This window comes from Choloepus didactylus, chromosome 17 (genome assembly GCF_015220235.1).
Source record: "Choloepus didactylus isolate mChoDid1 chromosome 17, mChoDid1.pri, whole genome shotgun sequence".
NCBI lineage: Eukaryota > Metazoa > Chordata > Mammalia > Pilosa > Megalonychidae > Choloepus > Choloepus didactylus.
Genome location: NC_051323.1, coordinates 53,468,525 through 53,487,875, shown reverse-complemented (window position 1 = coordinate 53,487,875; position 19,351 = coordinate 53,468,525). Strand labels below are relative to the sequence as shown.

General features: G+C 36.9%; 1 protein-coding gene across 5 annotated transcripts in view; it reads left to right on the top strand.

Annotated features, from left to right (window-relative positions):
- The window catches only part of ARHGEF33 (Rho guanine nucleotide exchange factor 33), an 87,367-nt gene that overhangs the window by 32,693 nt on the left and 35,323 nt on the right, over positions 1-19,351 (top strand). For 2 of the 5 annotated variants that reach the window (XM_037807284.1, XM_037807283.1), the window contains exons 1-8: positions 4,719-5,774; positions 6,813-6,862; positions 11,565-11,708; positions 14,059-14,223; positions 14,550-14,671; positions 15,656-15,798; positions 17,842-17,901; positions 18,738-18,962. In XM_037807284.1, coding sequence (XP_037663212.1) covers positions 5,588-5,774; positions 6,813-6,862; positions 11,565-11,708; positions 14,059-14,223; positions 14,550-14,671; positions 15,656-15,798; positions 17,842-17,901; positions 18,738-18,962 — 1,096 coding nt within the window. In that variant the 5' untranslated portion in view covers positions 4,719-5,587. The other 3 variants (XM_037807286.1, XM_037807287.1, XM_037807285.1) reach the window with 2 other exon arrangements.

Genomic DNA, 19,351 nt, shown 5'->3' with positions numbered 1-19,351 from the left:
AAAACAAAAGCCCTCCATAAATCAAAATCACTCATTAAATATAGATGCAAAATTGTCTTAATATTAACAAATAGAATCCAGTGTTTCAAATAGAAACCAGTGTATCAGGAGAACTTATCCTGTGACCATGCATATACTCCAGAATGTAAGGATAATTCAACATCAGGAAATAAACACAATTCATTACAAAAATAAATTAAAGGAAAAAAAATGCAAACAATTCTCTCAATAGGTGCTGAAAGGTCTAATAAAATCCAGCATCCATTCCTAATAACAAATTTTAGTTAAAGTAGGAATAACAGGAAATTTCTTAAGTATGATATAGATTATTTAGCAAAGATAGCAAATATCATTTTGAATGACTCTAAAGCCATTTACGTTAAAATAGAAAAAAGGATAAGGATGCCCACTATCACCATTATAAGTAAACATTATTCTTGAAGCTCTAGCAAATACAAGAAGCTAGGATAATGAAATACCAGTACAAATATTTGAAAATAAGGATAAAAATCACCTAGAAAACCCAAGAAATACTCATTTTAAAGAAACCTTCCATAATTAATAAAGGAATTTTGTAAGGTGGCTGAATACTAAATAAATACACAAAAATAAAGAATACATAACACTTAGACATGGAAATGTAAAAAAAAAAAGTCATTTACAGTAGCAACTAAAACTTTAAATTTTTAAGAATAAATTTCTCAAGAAAAGTGTAGGACCTATATGAGGAAAACTATAAAATCTGATACAAGGGCCTAAAACAAGATCTAAAATGATCTAAAACAAGATCTAAAAGATTCTAAAATGGAAAGAATTCTATTGCTCTTGGATGACAAGATTTGATGTAAGAAAAATGTCATTTCTCCCCAAAATAACATATCAATCTAATGCAATTCCAATGAGAGCCCCAATTTTTTTGAATGTGCGAAATGATCTTGGAGTTCATTTATTCATATGGAAAAAATAAATGCCAAGAAAAGCGAATTATGAAAAAGAATAGTATTTGACTTGTTTTACCAAATATTTTTAAAACACCAAAGAACATGTATAATCTATGGTTTTGGAAAAGAAAAATATAGATAGATCAGAATGGAAAAGAGAGCACATACTAGATCTCTGTGTATATGGGATTTTAATGTATGATGAAATTGGTATTGTTCTATTTCATGAAGGAAAAGGATAGTTTATTTAATAAATGGTGCAGGTACAAGAGGCTATCTACCTGAAAGGTAAGGAAGTTGAACACTTCCTCACCCCATATATAAAAACAAATTCTGGATGACTTAAACACTCAAAATTTTAAAAATAATGAAAACCTTAGAAGAAAATTTAGGAAAGAATATGTATAACCTTGGGGTTATGGAGAGCTCTCAATTCACCTCAAGAAACTTAGAAGCAAGTAAGAAAAAATATAGATCTATTCAACTTTACAATTTTTTAAGTGTTTCAATAGCAAAAGTGACCACAAAATCAAAAAAGAAAAAGATAGATTTGAAAGATATTCATAATGCATATGGCAAATAAAGTTAATATCTCTTATATCTATATATAAAGAGCTAATATCTATTATAGACTTCTTTTTATAAACCTCTATTACAAACCTCTTACTTGATAAGACAAAGGCAAACTACCCCCTAAAAAATAGGCAAAACTGAGGAATAGGTAATCCACAGAAGAGCAAATTGAGATGTCCAGTAAATACATGTATAGATGTAAAAGTAACTATGAATTATCACTTGTCACCCGTCTGGCTGGCAAAAACTAAGTGTTAATATCTGCTGGCTGGGATGCAGGAGAAAAGGTACTCATGCAATGTTGCTGGGGGAAATGAGAATAGCTATAGCTTTTTATGGAAAGCAGCCTAGCCCTATCTATTAAAACCCACAGAAATAAAAGCGCCGATGTGTCAGATTCCATATACTAAGATGCTTTTTGGGGCATAGTTTGCAGTGGCAAAAAAGGTGGGAGGGAGGAGGCATGCCCATCAACACCAGATGATTAACACAGTTCATCCATATTATGGAATATTACACAGCCATTAAAAATAATTTGTTAGATCTGTATCAATTAACTTGGAGAGATTGCCACTATGTATTATTAAGTGGGAAAGGTAAGATGCAGAGAGATATAATATGAAACTATGGTGACAGCTCTACATCGTAGATTTACATCTCCTGTATTTGTTTGTATGTGGTTCTATGAGGATGGAAAAAGGAACACAGCATTGGACAGGGAGGTCCACTCCTACTCTCTCCTAAAGTGGCCACAATAAAAACAGCATGAATGATAATGATCCAACTTTTAAAAGAAAGTAAAATGCCTCTGATATAATATAGGTGAAAAGGACAGTTACAAAATTATAGGTAGACTCTGCTAACAATTAGGTAAAACATTCAAGAGCAAAAAGACTGGCAGGTAATACAACCAAGCGATCGTGATGGTTACGTAGTGAAATTAAAGTTGCTTTTTTCTCTATATTTCCCAAAGTTTCTCTAATGCAATTTTGTTGCTTTTGTAAACAAATAAATAAAATAAAATTTCTAATTAATTTTCTATCAACCATGAACCTTTCATTATGTCTTGAAATCAGTGGTCATCTGATATATATATAAGCTTAACGATGTCCTAGCTCTGGAAATACGTAAATTTTAATTTTGCCTTATGATATATAGGAATTTTTTGTTGTTTTTCTTTTCCCAGTTGTAGATTATAAAACTAAATCCTCCATAATTAATTATCCATAAAAACCTCATTAAAATGTGGCTTTAATATTTTAAAATACTTTTTTTCAAATATTAACAGAAATCATTTCTGACAATAGTTTTAAAAGCTATGTGGCTTTGGGCAGGTCACTTCTCTTTCCCTCTCTGGGCCTCTGCTGCTTTACCTGTTAGTGAAGAAACTGGCTGAAAGAATTTTCTCAGGGTCTTTTCAGCACTACATTCATCATGCATTTGAGGAAATCATGGATTTCAAATAAATTAATAATTGCGAAGGAGAAGAAAGCTTTCACCTTTAGTAGTGCTTATGTCAGCTATGAAAAGATTCAGAGAGCCAGGGAAGATGCCCTACCTTGATATAACTTTCATGCTTACATGAAAAATGTGCAAGATTCCAAATAATTACGGCCTTGACTTTGGGGCTTTCTTTCTTTATATCCCTCATGTATAACTATATAGCTGTTTCCCAATGTTTCTTCATCCATGTGCCTTCTCCTGTCCCTACCAATTTATATCTTGCCTTACAGACTTCAGTACGTGGATGACATGTTTTAAGTCAGCTTTGGATAAAATGCACCCAATCAAACTATACATTTTGATGAGTTTTGATAAATTTATGCACCTGTAAAACCACTACCACAATTAAGCAATCCATTACCCTAAAAATTTCCCTGTTCCCCTTCCCACTTATTGCCCCAACCCTGCCCTTGGCAACTAATGGTCTTCATTTTGTCACTATAGATAAGATTTCTCTTTCCTAGAGTGATGAACAAATTTTTAACCTGCATTTTCTCAATCTTGGATGGTGTTAACATATCCTGACTGTTTCAGAGTTCTTAGTTGCAAGTGACACAAATCAACCCTGGCTGATATAAGCGGCAAAGAAATTTGTTGAAAGGATATGAGCAGCTCACAGAATTGCTGGGAGACTGGAAAAACAAGTTTGGGATTATATGGCCAGGAACAAAGCCCCCAAATCACGTAGTACAACTGTTCTGATGTAGCTAGAACTTCCTAAACTGTCTGCACCAGACAAGAGTCACCACCACCAGTCTTACTATCACTGTTGTCTTAGGAACTCTTTCTGTTCTCTAGGAAATAGTATCAAGTATATCTATCTGCCCTAGAAAATCATTCTGCAACTGCCAGTGTCAATTGGGGTGGGTGCATCTCAGTGACAGATCCTAGATCATGTGTCTGTCCTGGCTTAGCTGCAAGGGAATCTAGGAGAATGTGGTACTTTCAGCCTTTATAGTGGGAGGCATATGATCAAGATTCATAAGGTGGGGGGAATTCTCCAAACCTAGGAAAGGGTTAAAATGCTGGAAGCTAAGAAGAGGGCTAAATGTCTACAACACTGACTGTTTTTATTTGTTTGTTTGTTAGATTGCATTATGAACTATGAGCTTCAAGGTTAATGGTCACTACAGCAAGGTCAGATTTGATAAGCATCTCCTGGGTGCAAAGGAGTCTACCAGATGCTGGACATGGGGAGGAGGCTCTCAAGGAACTTACTGTTTAATGAAAGAGAAACAGACGTATTGGCTGTCATACTTGTGCAAGTTTTTTCTTCTTCTGATAATTTCCCCAAACTATGGCCTCCTAATAAAATCTCTCCAAGAGAGAATGTAGCATATTAAAAACTACCATAATTTTAAGAATGCATTTCATACTTATTCACAAAATGATATTTACCTTTAAGTCTTGAGCTAAATATGTACTTATCTTTACTTTTCTGAAATTGCATAAACCTCAAGTTGTCTCTAATAGCTGTGTTCATTTCCACTTCTTTTAGTTGACGCATAAAGTGAGTCAAGTTACCTTGCCAGTTCTGCCTGCTGTCCCTCACACTTGGTTTGAATTGACAGGTCCAGGGAAGAGGGGGTGGCCTGATCCAGGGACAACGATGTGGCAATGTTGAGAAATAAGCTGGAGGAGGGAAGCAACAGGCACCATGGAAAAAAACAAAACAAAGCAAGGTCAGATTTTTCCTATGTCTTGCTTTCGGGCTCAGGATTCAAGCAATGTAGGTTTTAGTCTTGTCTTTTCAGTCCTGAAACACAACAATAGGTGAACTTGATTATTTTCATTTCTCTGTCATCGTCTGATGGCCATGAAGAACATAGACCTGGTGCTTGAGAAACAGGAAATGCTCTAATTTAGCTTACTGTTTTTCTCAGCAATAGTCTTTACTTGCTTCAGAACAACCTGCTGAATAAGACCAAGACTCAGATCAACTAACAGACATCAAGCACCTTCTAGGCTAGCTTGTTTCATAAATGCTTTTTCTTTAAATATTTATAGAAACCGTGTAAAAGTAAATTTTGTTGTCATCTGTGTTTTACAGATGAGGAAACAGACATAGAGAAGTGAGGCCACAGCTACAAAGTGGCAAGGTTATATCTGGGAGCCGGATCTCTGTTTCCAAGTGCTGGTTCTTGCCATTATACCAGACTGCTTGAGCATAGTGTTAAATGGGTTATCTAATCTTTATTTAAGCTTGTGCAAGGAGTTTTGGTGATGTTGCTTCATCTGGATTTTATAAGAACAGCTGTCTTTATGTATAAATTCTGGGCTGAGATTATATAATATTTATGAACTTAACACACTGAAGCTGATTCCTCTAAGGAGGAGTTTCCTGTACCAGCATATTTTAAGAGAACGGTATACACAGCCACATAATCAAATGTTCACAACCAGGGGTTTCAGCTATAAATGCTTGATTCGTACAATTGGGCACAAAGGAGATGAAGCTAAATGGATAAGAAGAGCAGAATGTTTTACACTGATTGCCTTGTCTTCATGGCCAACTAATGTGATTTTGAAAGATACATTCTAGACCAATCTTTGTTCTCCCTAGGTTGTAAATGGTGTTTCCAACTTACTACTTCTTTTGTTTTTGCCCTGTTTTTCTCCTGCCTGCATCATTCCCAGAACCATTCCATTGGCAATTCCCTTCTGTCTGCCCTTTGGCCCAGGAGGACAGCAAGATTCCCTTAGCTGATCTTGGCAGTAACAGGAGGGCAGAGTTCAGAAGTTTGGCAAAGGCCAGAGGTAGGAACAGTAGGGACATTATTTTTTTTTATTGTGGTAACATATATATAACATAAAACCATTTTAAGCATTTTAAGTGTACAATCCAGTGGCATTAATTATATTCACAGTGTTGTGCAAACCACTACCACCAGCTATTACCCAAAACTTTTTCATCTCCCCAAACAGAAACTGTGTACTCATTAAGCAATAATTCCCCATTCCCTACTTCTCCTGGCCCATGGTAACCTCTAATCTACTTTCTGTCTTTATGAATTTGTCTATCCTGAACATTTCATATAAATGGATTTAATAATATGTGCCCTTTTGTGTCTGGCTTCTTTCATTTAGCATAATGTTTTCAAGGTTCATCCATGTTGTAGTATGTATCAGAACATTATTGCTTTTTATGGCTGAATCATATTCCATTGTATGAATAGACTACATTTTGTTTAGCCATTCATGCAAACTGTTGATGGGCACTTGGGTTGTTTGGCTATTGTGAATAATACTGCTATGAGCATTGGTGTACAAGTATCTGTTTGAGTCCCTGTTTTCAATTGTTTTTGGTATATACCCAGGAGTTAAATTGCTGGGTCATATGGTAGTTCCATAGTTAACTTTTGGAAGAACTGCCAAATAGTAGGGGACATTTTATGCAGGCCTCCTGAGAACAATAACCAGACAAGGCAGCTGACTGGTGGAAAACAGCCTTCCTGACTCTATAACTTTCCCCTCAGCTAAATTTCAGTCAGCCCCAAGTACATGAGGGAGATAACCTCGTGTGCATTTCGTTTGATCATTCAGTTTGGTTGAGAAACTTCTCTACTCTTGTAGTAGAAAATGGTTTTCTACTACAAGAGTTACATAAGCCAGATATGGTTTGGTCATTAGACTATGAATATAAAAACCACATACATCACCTTATTTTTTGTTCTTGAATCGTTTGTTTCCTGTCATATAGATACAGATATAGGATGCTACAAATCTCTTTATTCCTTGTATATATCTGAAGAGGAATAAGTCATGTGGACTGAACAAATCTCTTTCTCCTTACAGGAGACAATGAACATATGCCGATGAACAGTCCTTCCACACAGATTTACCAGGTAAAGACAAATAGATTGCTTTGAATTCGTCCATGTATAACAAGATGACTGTCCTTTAAGTATAGAGTTTTTATAGCTTACAAATGTTACTGCATTTTTGTGACAAGTTTATGAAATAGTCAAGGCAGAGAGCATCATTCACATTGGACTTTTGAGGAAACCGATCATTGAAGGACAGTTTATGAATTGCACCCTCCACCCCCACCTCCCCATCCCACCACACACAAACTCTGCTCTTCTTTCCTGCTGTCATCCTCAGCATGGCCGTTATATGCACAATAGTCTTCCCATCGAAGAGAAGACATCAAAACCTGCTTTTCTCTTTTAGTATTTTAGTGGGGAGAGCTGAGAATTTAAAGAGAGTTAACACTGCAAGTGTTCAAATATGGTGATAGAAGCAACATTTTAAAGCTTCTTTATACAATGGGAATAATTTAAATTACAAGGAAGAGAAAAGTTCTGCAAAATTTTACATAATATCTTTGCTATAGGGCCACATTGGGCTACTTTGGCTCTCTAAATAATACTTATTTGGCATCTGTCTTCCCACTGTAAATTAAAAATAACTTTCCTAAAAATCACAGACTGTTTCTTTTGATAAAATTTGTGCTATAAAAGTAGCTTGGGCTAGAGAAACCCATGCTCCTTTCTAGAGTTAAGGCAGTATTATTGGGAATAAATGAGAAGGAAGAAAGAATTGACAGGGCTTGGTGGGGGTTGGGAGAAAGTGTGATTTCAAAGTTGGCTTTAAGGTTTTGAGCCCTGGCAACTAAGAAAAAGAGTGATCTCCCAAATAGAAATATAGGAGTTCAGAGGAGCACATAGTTCGGGGAAATGTTATTTAGATTTGTTGAGTTTAAGTGAAAATAACATCTAGTTCCCAGAATTTTTCAAGGGATCGTTGCTGTGGGCCCAATTAGGACAAGCTAGCACAGGATTCTAGAAACATTTTTGTATCCATACTGCTCTTAGACCCACAGTGGCCAAGGTAGGGGTAGGAGAAGCAGCCTCATTTCAATTTAATCCATGGTTATTGTGCAGTTACTTACTGTGTACAAAATCCAATATGAGATGAAGCAGATGAAGCAGACATTCTTACTGATTTTTCTGTGTGTCCACAACCTGTAAAACACATATCCTAAAGAGCTCAGACAAAGGGCTATTGAAAGGATTTACAGAGAGGCATTGATAAAATTCTATGGGATATGGGAGAGGGGTGAATTAATATTGACTGGAGGATTTCAAGCAGCCATTTCAGGGCAAGTTAAATGGATGTTGGGGAAGGGTATTTCAGGCAGAGGGGCCAGCTTGAACCAAGGTCTGGAAACAGGAGTGGGTCTTCACTCAGTGCAGATTTGATGCCTCTCATGTCCAAGACCCCCTTCCCTGCCCAGCTCCCTTCCATTCACATGTGACCTGTGTGTGGCATTTGAATGAGTGTGAATACCTCTTTAAACGCAGGTATGATTTAACGTCTGTAATAGATTTTATGTAGGTCACTCCCAGAATATTGGCTAAATTTAGATGCAGAGGGGGTGACCTCATTACTTTATTGTATCACAGATCCAAGTACCTCTGTTCACAGTGGCACGAACAAAGCAGTGGGAATGAAGTCGGTCTGTATGACCTCTGATGCTATGATTACAATCCCATCCTTGTTTTAAAAGAATGCTTGCTAAGCCTCAGTCTACTCCAAGCAATATTTAATCAAAAGAAGAAGAAGAGGAAAAGAAGTAAAGAAAGAAGAGGAAGAGGAAGGATTTACTATAATAGGATATAATCTATACTAGAAGGGAAAATGTAAGAAGCAAAATATGAAATTTCAGCCATTCTCTATCTCCTTACTTTATTTTATTTTCTTGATAGAATCCATCCCTCCTTGGTGTTATTGTATATATTAACTTGTTTGTTTTTGTATTGTCTATCTCTTCCACTAGAATGTAAGCTCCTAGGGCAGGGATTTAGTCCATTTTGCTCTCTGTTGTATTTTCAGCACAAAATACAGTGCTTGGCATATAGTACATATTTAATAAATGTTAGTTGAATGAATAAATGAATATCTACAAGATGTATATATTGTTTTGAGCCAAGAGGTCTGATGCAATCGTTCAGCCTGGTCCCAAATGATGTTATGGTGGTGGAAAAATTGTCTGGTTCTTTGGTAAAAAGAAGAGATCCTTACTTTGTACTCTAATCAGAATAAGCTCCAAAATGGATTGAAGAGTTAAATATTCAAAAGGATCAAACCATGCGAGTTTAGGATAAGTGAATATTTAATTTTGCTTCCGGATGTAAATGTCTTTTTAAGCAAAGCAAAGCAAAACAAAACAACAACAACAAAAAACAGTGGAAGAAATCACAAAGGAAAGGGTTAGAGAAGTTGTCCATGTCAAAATTTAAAAATTTTCCAACATAAAAATATTTTAAACAAATCCAAAAGCTAATAAAATTAGAAAACTACTCACAAGTATTACAAAGTTTAATGATAAGTGTTCACAAAAATCAATAAAAAAGGAAACTGAGACCCCAGTAGAATATGGGCAAATAACACAATTTACTAAAGTAAAATTACAAATGGCTAATAAACAGAAGAAAAGGTTGAAGCTCAAGGAAGCAATGATTAAAATAAGGAGTATTATATTTAGATCTGATGAGTGTATGTAAATTGGTGGAAATTTTTAGGAAAATAATTAGTCAAAGGCAGCAAAAGTGTTAGAATTTGCTCTCTGTTCTTTGGAGGTATCTGACCTTCATGGTGACAGAAAGGCAAAGTAAATCAAATCAGTTCACAGAAGCCAACAGGAGAATGAGCTCTACCATCTCCCAGGTTCATTCCAGGTAGAATCACCACTAGAACAGGTGAATCAGTGTGGATATACCATTACACCTAGGTTTACAGACTCAATATATTCCTTTTTATTTGAATTCAGCTCTATACCCTGCTTTCTTATCCTTTGTTCACTGCACATATCCTTCTCAAAATCCACTCCAATCATTTTCCAGAGGCTTCACCTTTGATTACTTTGTTTTGCATGTGGACTCTTGTATTATGATTCCATTAACATGAGGACAGGGCCCCACAACTAAGGCAACAGATGTGGTAGTTGCACTATTAAGTCTTAGCCCGACCCTCACACTGATTTGAATTCCAACTACGTTTTTGGTTCACTAAAGTCTTAAGAAAGTAAACCCTGCAGCTTCCCCCATTTAGATTTTCTATCTTTCATGTATCTTATTGCCCAAGAAATGTTTTTCTAAATTCACATTTAGGACATTACCTATCATACAGAATGTTTGCAAGAATATAGAACCATATTATCATAACTTTTTGAACCCTCTGGTCAAATATATTTTGTATAGTTATTAATTGGCTGAATATATTGCAACCCCTCCAATACACTAGATTTCCCTTTGGGTCAATAACTGAATCAGTAATTTCATATTTAGGAATTTATCATAAAGAAATGATATGAAACACATACAAAATTTTAAATAAAAAGCATATAGGACTGCATTATTTATAATATTGAAAAATTACAAACACCATTTATTTCCAGCTAAAGTGAATGAGTAGATAAAGTCTGTCACAGCCATAGGATGGAATCCTATGTGGTCATTAAAAATAGTAGACATTTTGAAAAAGATTTGAAGGATGATGGAAAGGGCTTAAGAGAATGTCGGGCAAAAGAAGTGGGAGCAGAGTCAAAATGAATCTACGGTGTGATTTTAATCACATAAATACATGCATTTGTATGCATAGAACAAAACAGAAGGAAATACATCAAAATGTTAATGGCTATATTGAAGTAACAAGATTGGGGGTGATTCTCTTTTTTCTTCTTTATTTTTCTCTGTAATGGAAATAATTTTACAAAGTAGGTCATGTGCTAAAAGGATCTGTCAGTGAAAAACCATGGGAACCAGTCCTACAGTAACAGGTTTCATCATCAAAACTGCCATTGACAGTTTTCCAGGATTTGGAAGTTCTGTTTGAGTCTCTTGCTCCCTCTGTTATTTATGAAGGCTCTTCTAACACCAGAGAGGTCAGTTGACTTTAAGAGTCAACTTCTGCAGGAATGTGGAGGAGTGGATTTGGAAAATTTACTCTTGATTGTAACAAATTACCCACTGTCTGCTTTGTGTTTTAAATCATTGCTTTTCTGGGGAATAATAAAGAGGCCTAAAATTAGGAAGTTGGCAGCTGGCAGAAAGACCATGTTTCTTCTGCAGTGTCCCTGGTTTAGGGGGGAAACCAAAGCAATCCTTGCTGTCATGTGCAACTTCAAAACCCCTGGGCTTTTGTTCTTCTGAAGCCCTTAGTCAAGCGTTGTGGGAATTTGGCCTGCCTTGTGGAGGTTTCTCAAATCTTGACATTTATGACTTTGCAGAATTCCCAAGACACAGACTTAGTTCCCTGAATTTGCCTCATAGTAGCCTCCTGACATTGGTAATGGGGCAGAAAGGAAGGGGAAATCCACGTGGAAAAACAAGTTGGAACTTATGAAAATTTAGATTGAGGCCTGAGGGATCTTTGGTGGACAAAAATATTGGAAGAACCTGACTAAAATTCATCGTCAGAAGATTTAAGAAGCCAAGAGAGTAAAGAAAATTGAGAAACAGAAATTGAGAGCAGGAAATAGGAAGAATTCGGACTCCTGTCCCCTATTTCTTTGAGCCTAAGATGCCCTCTGTGGTGCCCTAGGCTTCGAAGTACATGCCTCCCCCGAACCTACCTCCAGTGGGAGCCCGCCTCCAGCGGCAGGACGGAGGGATCGTATCCTCTCTAGAGCAGCTTCACGAAAAAATCAACGAGATGAGGAACGTGTTCAACTCGCTGGAGAACAAGGTAGAAACCCGTTTCTAATCCTTAGGGTGGGCTGTGGGCTGTCCAGTAAGAAAGCTGAGGAGAGAGCAGACCAACGATGTGAAGACCGTGTCTTCAGAGTATTTTTTATTCACAAGTGGGTGGTCGGATTGGTATTGGAAAACTGGTCTGTAGCAGCTGAAAGATATCAGGAGCCACAAGCGTTTCATGACACATTTTCTCAAGTGTTTGCTTGTGGTCCCTCTGGCTAACCCTCCCTGGCTGGTCAGTGGTTGCGAAGCTGTGTGTCAACACGAGTGGTACTTCAGTTGCAGGTCCCCAAGAGGCTCAAACTAATATTTGGGAAGGGAAAGGGCTCATGGCCCAAAATGATTTCATAATTCTCAAAGTCCCTATGTAAACCTGATTGTTAGAAATGTCGATAGTTCTTAATTTCAAGAGCTGGTGTTCTACAGACAAAGAACGTCTTTCCCCTAGGACTCTGCTACTGCCTTTTGGAGTTTGCCTTTTGCTGAAAACTCCACACATCCATCTAAGGGAGCAGTGATAATGAAACCTATTTCTGTTGGATTGTGGTCCCCCCCCCCCTTTTTTTTTTACCAAGTAGGAAAACTGAGCAAATGTCAAAGCACCTGAGTGAATGCCAGGGTGTCCTTCCTTCAATTTTAAAGCCTGCATATGTTCTGCTTTGGCATTATATAGCCACCAATTTTGTTTATTTTGCTCACAGAAGGTGAATTTACTAAGGAAAATGGACAGATCAGAAAGTAGTTGATCTGGTGATTTAGTCCATTATGATGACCGAATCAGGACAACGGCGAAAATCTATCACAAAGATGAATTAAAAATAAAAATGATTGGAATGAAAAATAGATTGCTCATGTTTTTTTTCCAGTCCCTGCTATTTTCCTTTGTCTTCCAGCTCCAAACCCTTGACAGGTCCTGTTTTTTACCTCAGAATGATCTCTTTGTTTCCTCTACTACTCCCAGCCCTAGAAAGAAATGTTTTGTGAAGCACCGTGAACCATAAAACTCTATATTTGATAAAAAGTGATACAGGAGACTAAGTTATATTGTACTGGGAGGTGTCAAGACATGCTGGGACTATTTAGATGACCAGATTAGGGAATTTTTTGAAGGAACTTTGTTGAGGTACTAGACTTTAGTTTTCATTCCTTTAAAGCAGGAATACTTGGTGAATATTTTAAATTATAAAATAAACCTTCTAAAAAGTTCTGTTTTAAAGAGAGATCTGGAGCTAAGAGTTCCTCTAATTAATAGGGTGTAAGATCATAAATGTCAGGAAAGTAATGTTACTATTGTCTAGTTGTTATTATTAACTTAATGTCTGTTGAAAATGCCTTTTTCATTTGTTCAATAAATAAAATTGAACTTTAGAAGTGCTCCATTTTCTCCACATTTCTGTTTGTGCTTAACTTTTGATTTGCCACTTAAGCAGGGAGAAGATTTAAACTTGTTGAACCTCTCTATGTGCCCAGCATGTGCTGTGCCAGGCAACTTCTCTACATTTCCTCATCTAATTCTCAAGACAGCCCCATGAAATAGATATTATTATAGCTGTTTTTATGGATAGGGAAGCTGCTTCGAAGAGGTCATAGTGCTTGTCTGAGGGGACTAGGATTTGAAGCCTGGTTTGTCTTACTGAGAAACTGACACCCCTTTCATGGTGTGGAAGTTGACAACAGAAGTCCAATGTGTACACCAGGCTTGTGTGCCAAAGATGATTCACATCACTACCAACAACATTCTGAGCTCCTACGATTGTGGGTATTTCCATACCTTCCTTTTGGATTGAAGCCTACTGCCATTAAAAATACCATTATCTCCTTTCCCATGATATCATCCAAAAATATAAAAGAACTTCCTCCCTTTTAAAGAAACTCTCAGTTATACGGAGCTGTTAGTTTTTTTATCCTCTAATTTCTGAAGGAAAAAAGAACTTAATTTCTTCATCTTCTCGTAATAGCCAGGGAGAATATGACTCATTGCTTCTTCTTTCACAGAATTCGAAGTTAGAAAATCAAGATGGTCTTTTGCATGTATGTGGTGCTTTTCAAATAAATTTTCACCCTAATCCAAGGTTTTAGATCAAATAGTACTTTGCAGGAGCACTTGTAAACTTAATTGTTTTCTTCTCACTCATCAGGCCTCAGCATGTATGGTATAAAAAAAGATTCATTTTTCCATAGAAGAATGAGGCCAAAGTTGGCTGCAGCCATCCCAAATTTATAACTAAAAGAAGTCTGTAGATTTTTAAGAGCCTGATTTCTCAAACAAAAGTTTAAGGGGCCAATGGTGCCGTTTATCATCATTTATAGCAAATTGAATTCACTCTTCCTGCATTATTTAGTTGCAGGCCCTAGCCTCCGAACTCAAAACTGGTTTCACAGAAGCAATGCAGGAACTGTCAAGAATTCAACATGGAGAATATGCTTTGGAAGAAAAGGTTAAGAGCTGCAAATGTTCCATGGAAGAAAAAGTCACTGAGATGAAGAACTCGTTAAACTACTTCAAGGTGGGCCCCTTTTTCATTTCCCTGCTGGAAACAGATGATCGGTCTTAGTAATAGAAGTAGAAAACTTGCCTTTTCCCGTAGAAACCAAATACAAGAATTTTCATTCTAGTCATTCATTAATTATCATGGAAAAAGACCTACTTTAAGTTTTTCTTTTTTGGAGCTTTGTGTTCAAATCTGAGCTATAGTAGAAGTAGATTTCTCATCTCTCATTCATTCACTCAACAAATGTGGATTAAAAGCCTATTATTGTGTACTAGATACTATTGTTTCTATGCTCTTACTCCATGTACCAGTTTAAATACACATCTGTTCTTATTTTTTAGGAAGAGCTGAGCAATGCCATGTCGATGATCCAGGCCATCACATCCAAACAAGAAGAAATGCAACAGAAAATTGAACAGCTTCAGCAGGAAAAGCGAAGAGAATCTCGAAAAGTTAAAGCCAAGTGAGCGTCTTATAAACAAATTCACCAAAGGCAAACTCATAAGCAATAGGTTATGCAAAGGGTACTGACAACACCCTCCCGACTACTGGAATATAACTGTTTGGCCACTGTGCTCCGTGGAGTCAGTGTGTGATGGAGCTTTAGTGCTGTAAAAAATGGTTAATACTAAAAATGGACAATAACTATATATGTAGAAAAGTGTGTTTAAAATGATATGATAAAAATTTTTAAAAAAGAAAAAAGATATGAAATGAAGTAAAAATGATGTAAAATGGCAGGCATACTTTGATTACAACTATAAAAACATACAAAACAACAACTAGAAGGAGATATTTGAAAATAATGATTGTTATGTTAAGATAGTAGGGCCACAAGTGATTTTCTTTTTTTTATATATATGTTTTCTAAAATTTCTCTAATGCTACTATTATTTTACTTCTATGATTGAAAATAAATTTATGTTGAACTTCGTCCCAACAAGGTTGAATCAAGTAGAGTTTCTTTACTGAAAATACATAATCTTTACTGTTATATGTTTTTATTATCGACTTTTAAATTAAAATTTGGGAATAATATTTCTGTATTTCTGTGATCCTGGGGAATGGGTTATTGTCTTCAGTTGAAGACCTGCTGCTTCCTGGTAACTTTCAGTTGCTTTAGTTAAGGTCAGCAAATTTTCATCACTGCAAAACTGTATAGAGTCTGATGATAGAGAAGTTAATAACAGAAAACTAAGAATGTAAATATTAAAAGTAGAAGGTTATTTCTGGATATTGCAAGTTTTTCTCCAGCACAGGTGACAAATTAAGTTGAATCATATGCGTTGCTGGTATTTGACCATTTTTGATTGACAAAAACTGTAATCTCATGTGGTTCAACCTAATTATTCAGAAATTTTCTCTTGAGTTGTTCTGAACTGAATTTCTTCCTAACCCAGAAGGTATTAAGACCCTAACTAGCCTTGTCTTTGTTTCCTTTCCCTAGGAAAACTCAAAAAGAAGAACATGGGTCACAGGCCAGCCCTGCACAAACACAAGGAAGTCCTTTCCGCTCCATCAATATCCCTGAGCCTGTTCTTCCAAGTGAAGATTTCACAAACCTTTTGCCTTCCCAGGCTTATGAAAAAGGTACAGTTCGCAAATCATACTGAATGTGCCAAGCGTTTCTTCCTTGATTCCTAGGGCTTAGGTAATAGCAAGAATGGGCTTTAGTCTTTCATCCTTATTAAAGGAAAATGGTGTATTGCCCAGAGTAGTTCCTCTTGTAACTGGAATTTAGAAGAATCCAGAATACCTAAAAGTCCAGGATAATCTTCCCAATTTTAAAGGATTTCCTTTTTTTGGGAAAACTAATCTGGGTACTTCTAAATTACAAGTGGATTAATAATAGTTTATTGCATAAACAATACTGTACCATTTACAGGAGAAAAATGTTTACAAAATTATTTGCTTTACTAAATCATTTTTTATTTTCCATATTCCTTCTTAATCCTCTGCATGCACATTTTAAAAGTAGCTGTGTTCATCAAAATAAAAGTTTAAAAAATAGCTATATTCTTACACAGATAAAACTGAATGTTCTGTACTTTTTTCACTGATGTGACAAAGTCCCATCTGCCCTAATTGGCAGTGATCTCGTTGGCAGTCTAACTCCATACCCCTCTTTCTCTGGAAAATCAGAGCTGGTGCTACCTGTGGGACAAAACATTCATTAGCCACATCCCTGATCTGAGAAAACAGATGTTAGAAAATGGCCTACTTGTGGGCAGTGCTGAAGAAAGTGGCTTTCCAAGGGATGTTTGAGGTTCAGTTAGTGACCTGTGTTCAATTCAGCAAAGAAAAACAGAAAACAAAACAAAACAAAAAATGTTTGCTACATCTTTGATTTTCTTACAATGTTTAGCAAAGCACCTATACACAGGAGATTGAATGTAAATATTAACATCATTTAGATGAATTTTCCTTCTTTTTATTGTTCCATATAGAAAATCTCCCAAAAATGGGCTCAAAGATATCTCAACCAATTGTAAGCTTCTCAAGGGCAGGGTTGGTGGTTTTCTATCTTTATAGTTTATGTAACAATTTGGCTCATATATTCATAGACAATAAATATGTTTTGAATAACTGAATAAAAAAAACTAAATTAAATTATTTAATTCTGTGTAATTTCAAGGTACAGATTTGCTTTTTAATTTCACTTCTTTACCCATTTAAGTAATTATTTTGAGGATGGTAAGTGCAGCCTGGGAAAACTCACTTGATCCCTCTGGGGAGTGGGTTCGTTGAAGGTAGCTGTATTTTCTTTACTCCATAACATGTAGCACAAGACAGGAAAGGATCATCTTGCTGGGGAAGAGAAGAGGATGGGCTTAGAAAATGTGCCAGGACAGCTCAACATGTTCACAAGCTAAAAGTTTAAAAATTGTATTTGTAAAGCATATTACATTTATCAAAATCTGAATTTCTGTATCTTTAGAGAATGTGTACCAGGCCTCAGGGGAAGGAACAATTACAGGAGTTGTTGAATGCACCAAAGACAACAGATCCAGATGATTTCAGTGCCAAATGGATTTAAATGAGCTGCCTAGTGCCAACTCTTCCTTCATTTCCTGCTTTATAGACATGGTCATCATTTATTCTACCAGTTGCTGCAGAAATTTGGGAATAATATGCTACAATAAGACATTCTGATTAAGATTGGTGGTAGTTTAGGTTAAAACTCAGGGTTCACTGGACCAATTTTACAGAAACGGTTGCCTTTCCCACTGTTACTTGTAAATCAGCGTAATTGTTATCTATTGCTCCAAATTTAGCTGCTTTAAACAGCAAACATTCATTATCTCGTAGTTTCTTTGAGTCAGGAATCTGGACACAGCTGGGCTGGGTGCCTCTGGCTCAGGGTCTCCCGTGAGGTTGCAGTCACGCTGTCGGCTGCGCCTGCAGTTTCATCTGAAGGCTCCACTCGGGACATCCACTTCCAGGCTTACTCACCTGGTTGTGGGCAGGCTGTGGTCCATGCAGGCCTTAACAAAGAGCTGTTTCACAACGTGGCACCTGGCTTCCCCATGTCTTCCACATCTGTGTGTCTGTCCCCATTGTCTGGCACATAGAAGGTGCTCAGTCCTCTGTTAGTGGAATGAATGCTGAATGAAAGCTTTCCTTTTTCTGCAGCCCAAGAGCCCAGATCCGTTCATGCAGGAGAGAGTAATGTGAAGGGAATGATGGGTCCTGGTAAGTGGCTCTTACGTGAGTTCTCTTTTCTTCCAGCTATTCTACCCTTTCGCTCTTCCTCTGTCCCTGCCTCCACTCCTTTATTCCCAAATCAGGCATGACAGAACCCAGGCAAATAAAGCTTTATGGTTACTAAGATTCCCATGTGTGTGCGGGAGTAGGTCAGCTACTCAGTCAAACCTGAGAAAAGAGAAGGGTTGGGGAAGTTTGAGACAAAATCAGTATTCTTGGTTCTTTCTGGCTCATTTCAATTACCAATGAATTAATAGTTGCTGAGAACTCACAGATGTATATAGCATGACACTAATTTTCTATGCGCCACATATTTTATAGTTTATTTAATTTAGAAGTTATTTACTTAGTAGAGAATTCACCAGAATTTTATCTATTATTATTACATCTTCCCTCCTACCTCCCTCTTTCCTTTCTGCAACTTAGCATCATCAGTCCAAGGAGGACAAATTGCAAAAGAAGACATTGTCTTTGGCTCCCTTTGTCCTCTTTCTGGACCTGGTGTGCCCATCTAGAAGGAAACAGATATGAGGAGTCAATACATACTACTACAAATTAGTTATATTATTTTATGCTTATTTTTTAACTGCCTTAATTAGTAGAGGCTACATACAAAGTAGTAAAGGATGTATAGACCAGAAACCGAGAGAGGTGACCCTTGCAGCTGAGGAAACTTTTGATTCTCAATTGATATTTATGGGAAAGACCACGATTAATTTTCAAGGCATAGTTGTACCCACATAGGGGCATAGTAGTTAAGAGTTAGTAACAAAAATAATTTGTTTTTAAAATGTCAGACATTGAAACTAACTGTTATTTTCCAGGCATGAACCCAAACATTCCAGAAGCAGAAGAAAACCTCAAGTCTTGCCTCTCGACTGATATCCAGTCCAAGGGCCATCTCCCATCTGGTGTGTGGAGGCAGCCTAAGGATGTTAAAGAATGGGGCGAGGAGTATGTGACGAAAGACCACCCAGATAAACTCAAGGAAGCCGGCCAAGGCAGACACAGCTCCTTGGAAAATGTTTTATGTGAAACCTCTTTAGCTGGTTAGTCTCAAGGGGGAATATGGGTGGAAATTTTAAAGGACTGGATGCACCAGGGCTTTGAACCTAAGGGTTATAAACCCTAGAAACCTAAGGGCTAGAGATTCAGTGGGCATTTGAGACCCCCAGTCTGCTGTGTCCTCTGCAGATGGAGAAACTAAAGTCTACAGAGGTGAAGGGACTAACCTCAGGTCACATGGCTGGCTAAGACTGCCATCTTGATTCTGGTATTCATGACATTTGATAATGTGCTTTGAAAAAAAAGGCATAAGATTAGTGAGAAGGTAGGCCATTTTGTGAATGATTCAGTCAGAGATATGGAATCTTCAATATACTAATCTTTTGTTGGTAGACTGCCACCAAAATATCAAGCACTGCAACAGGATTTGTCC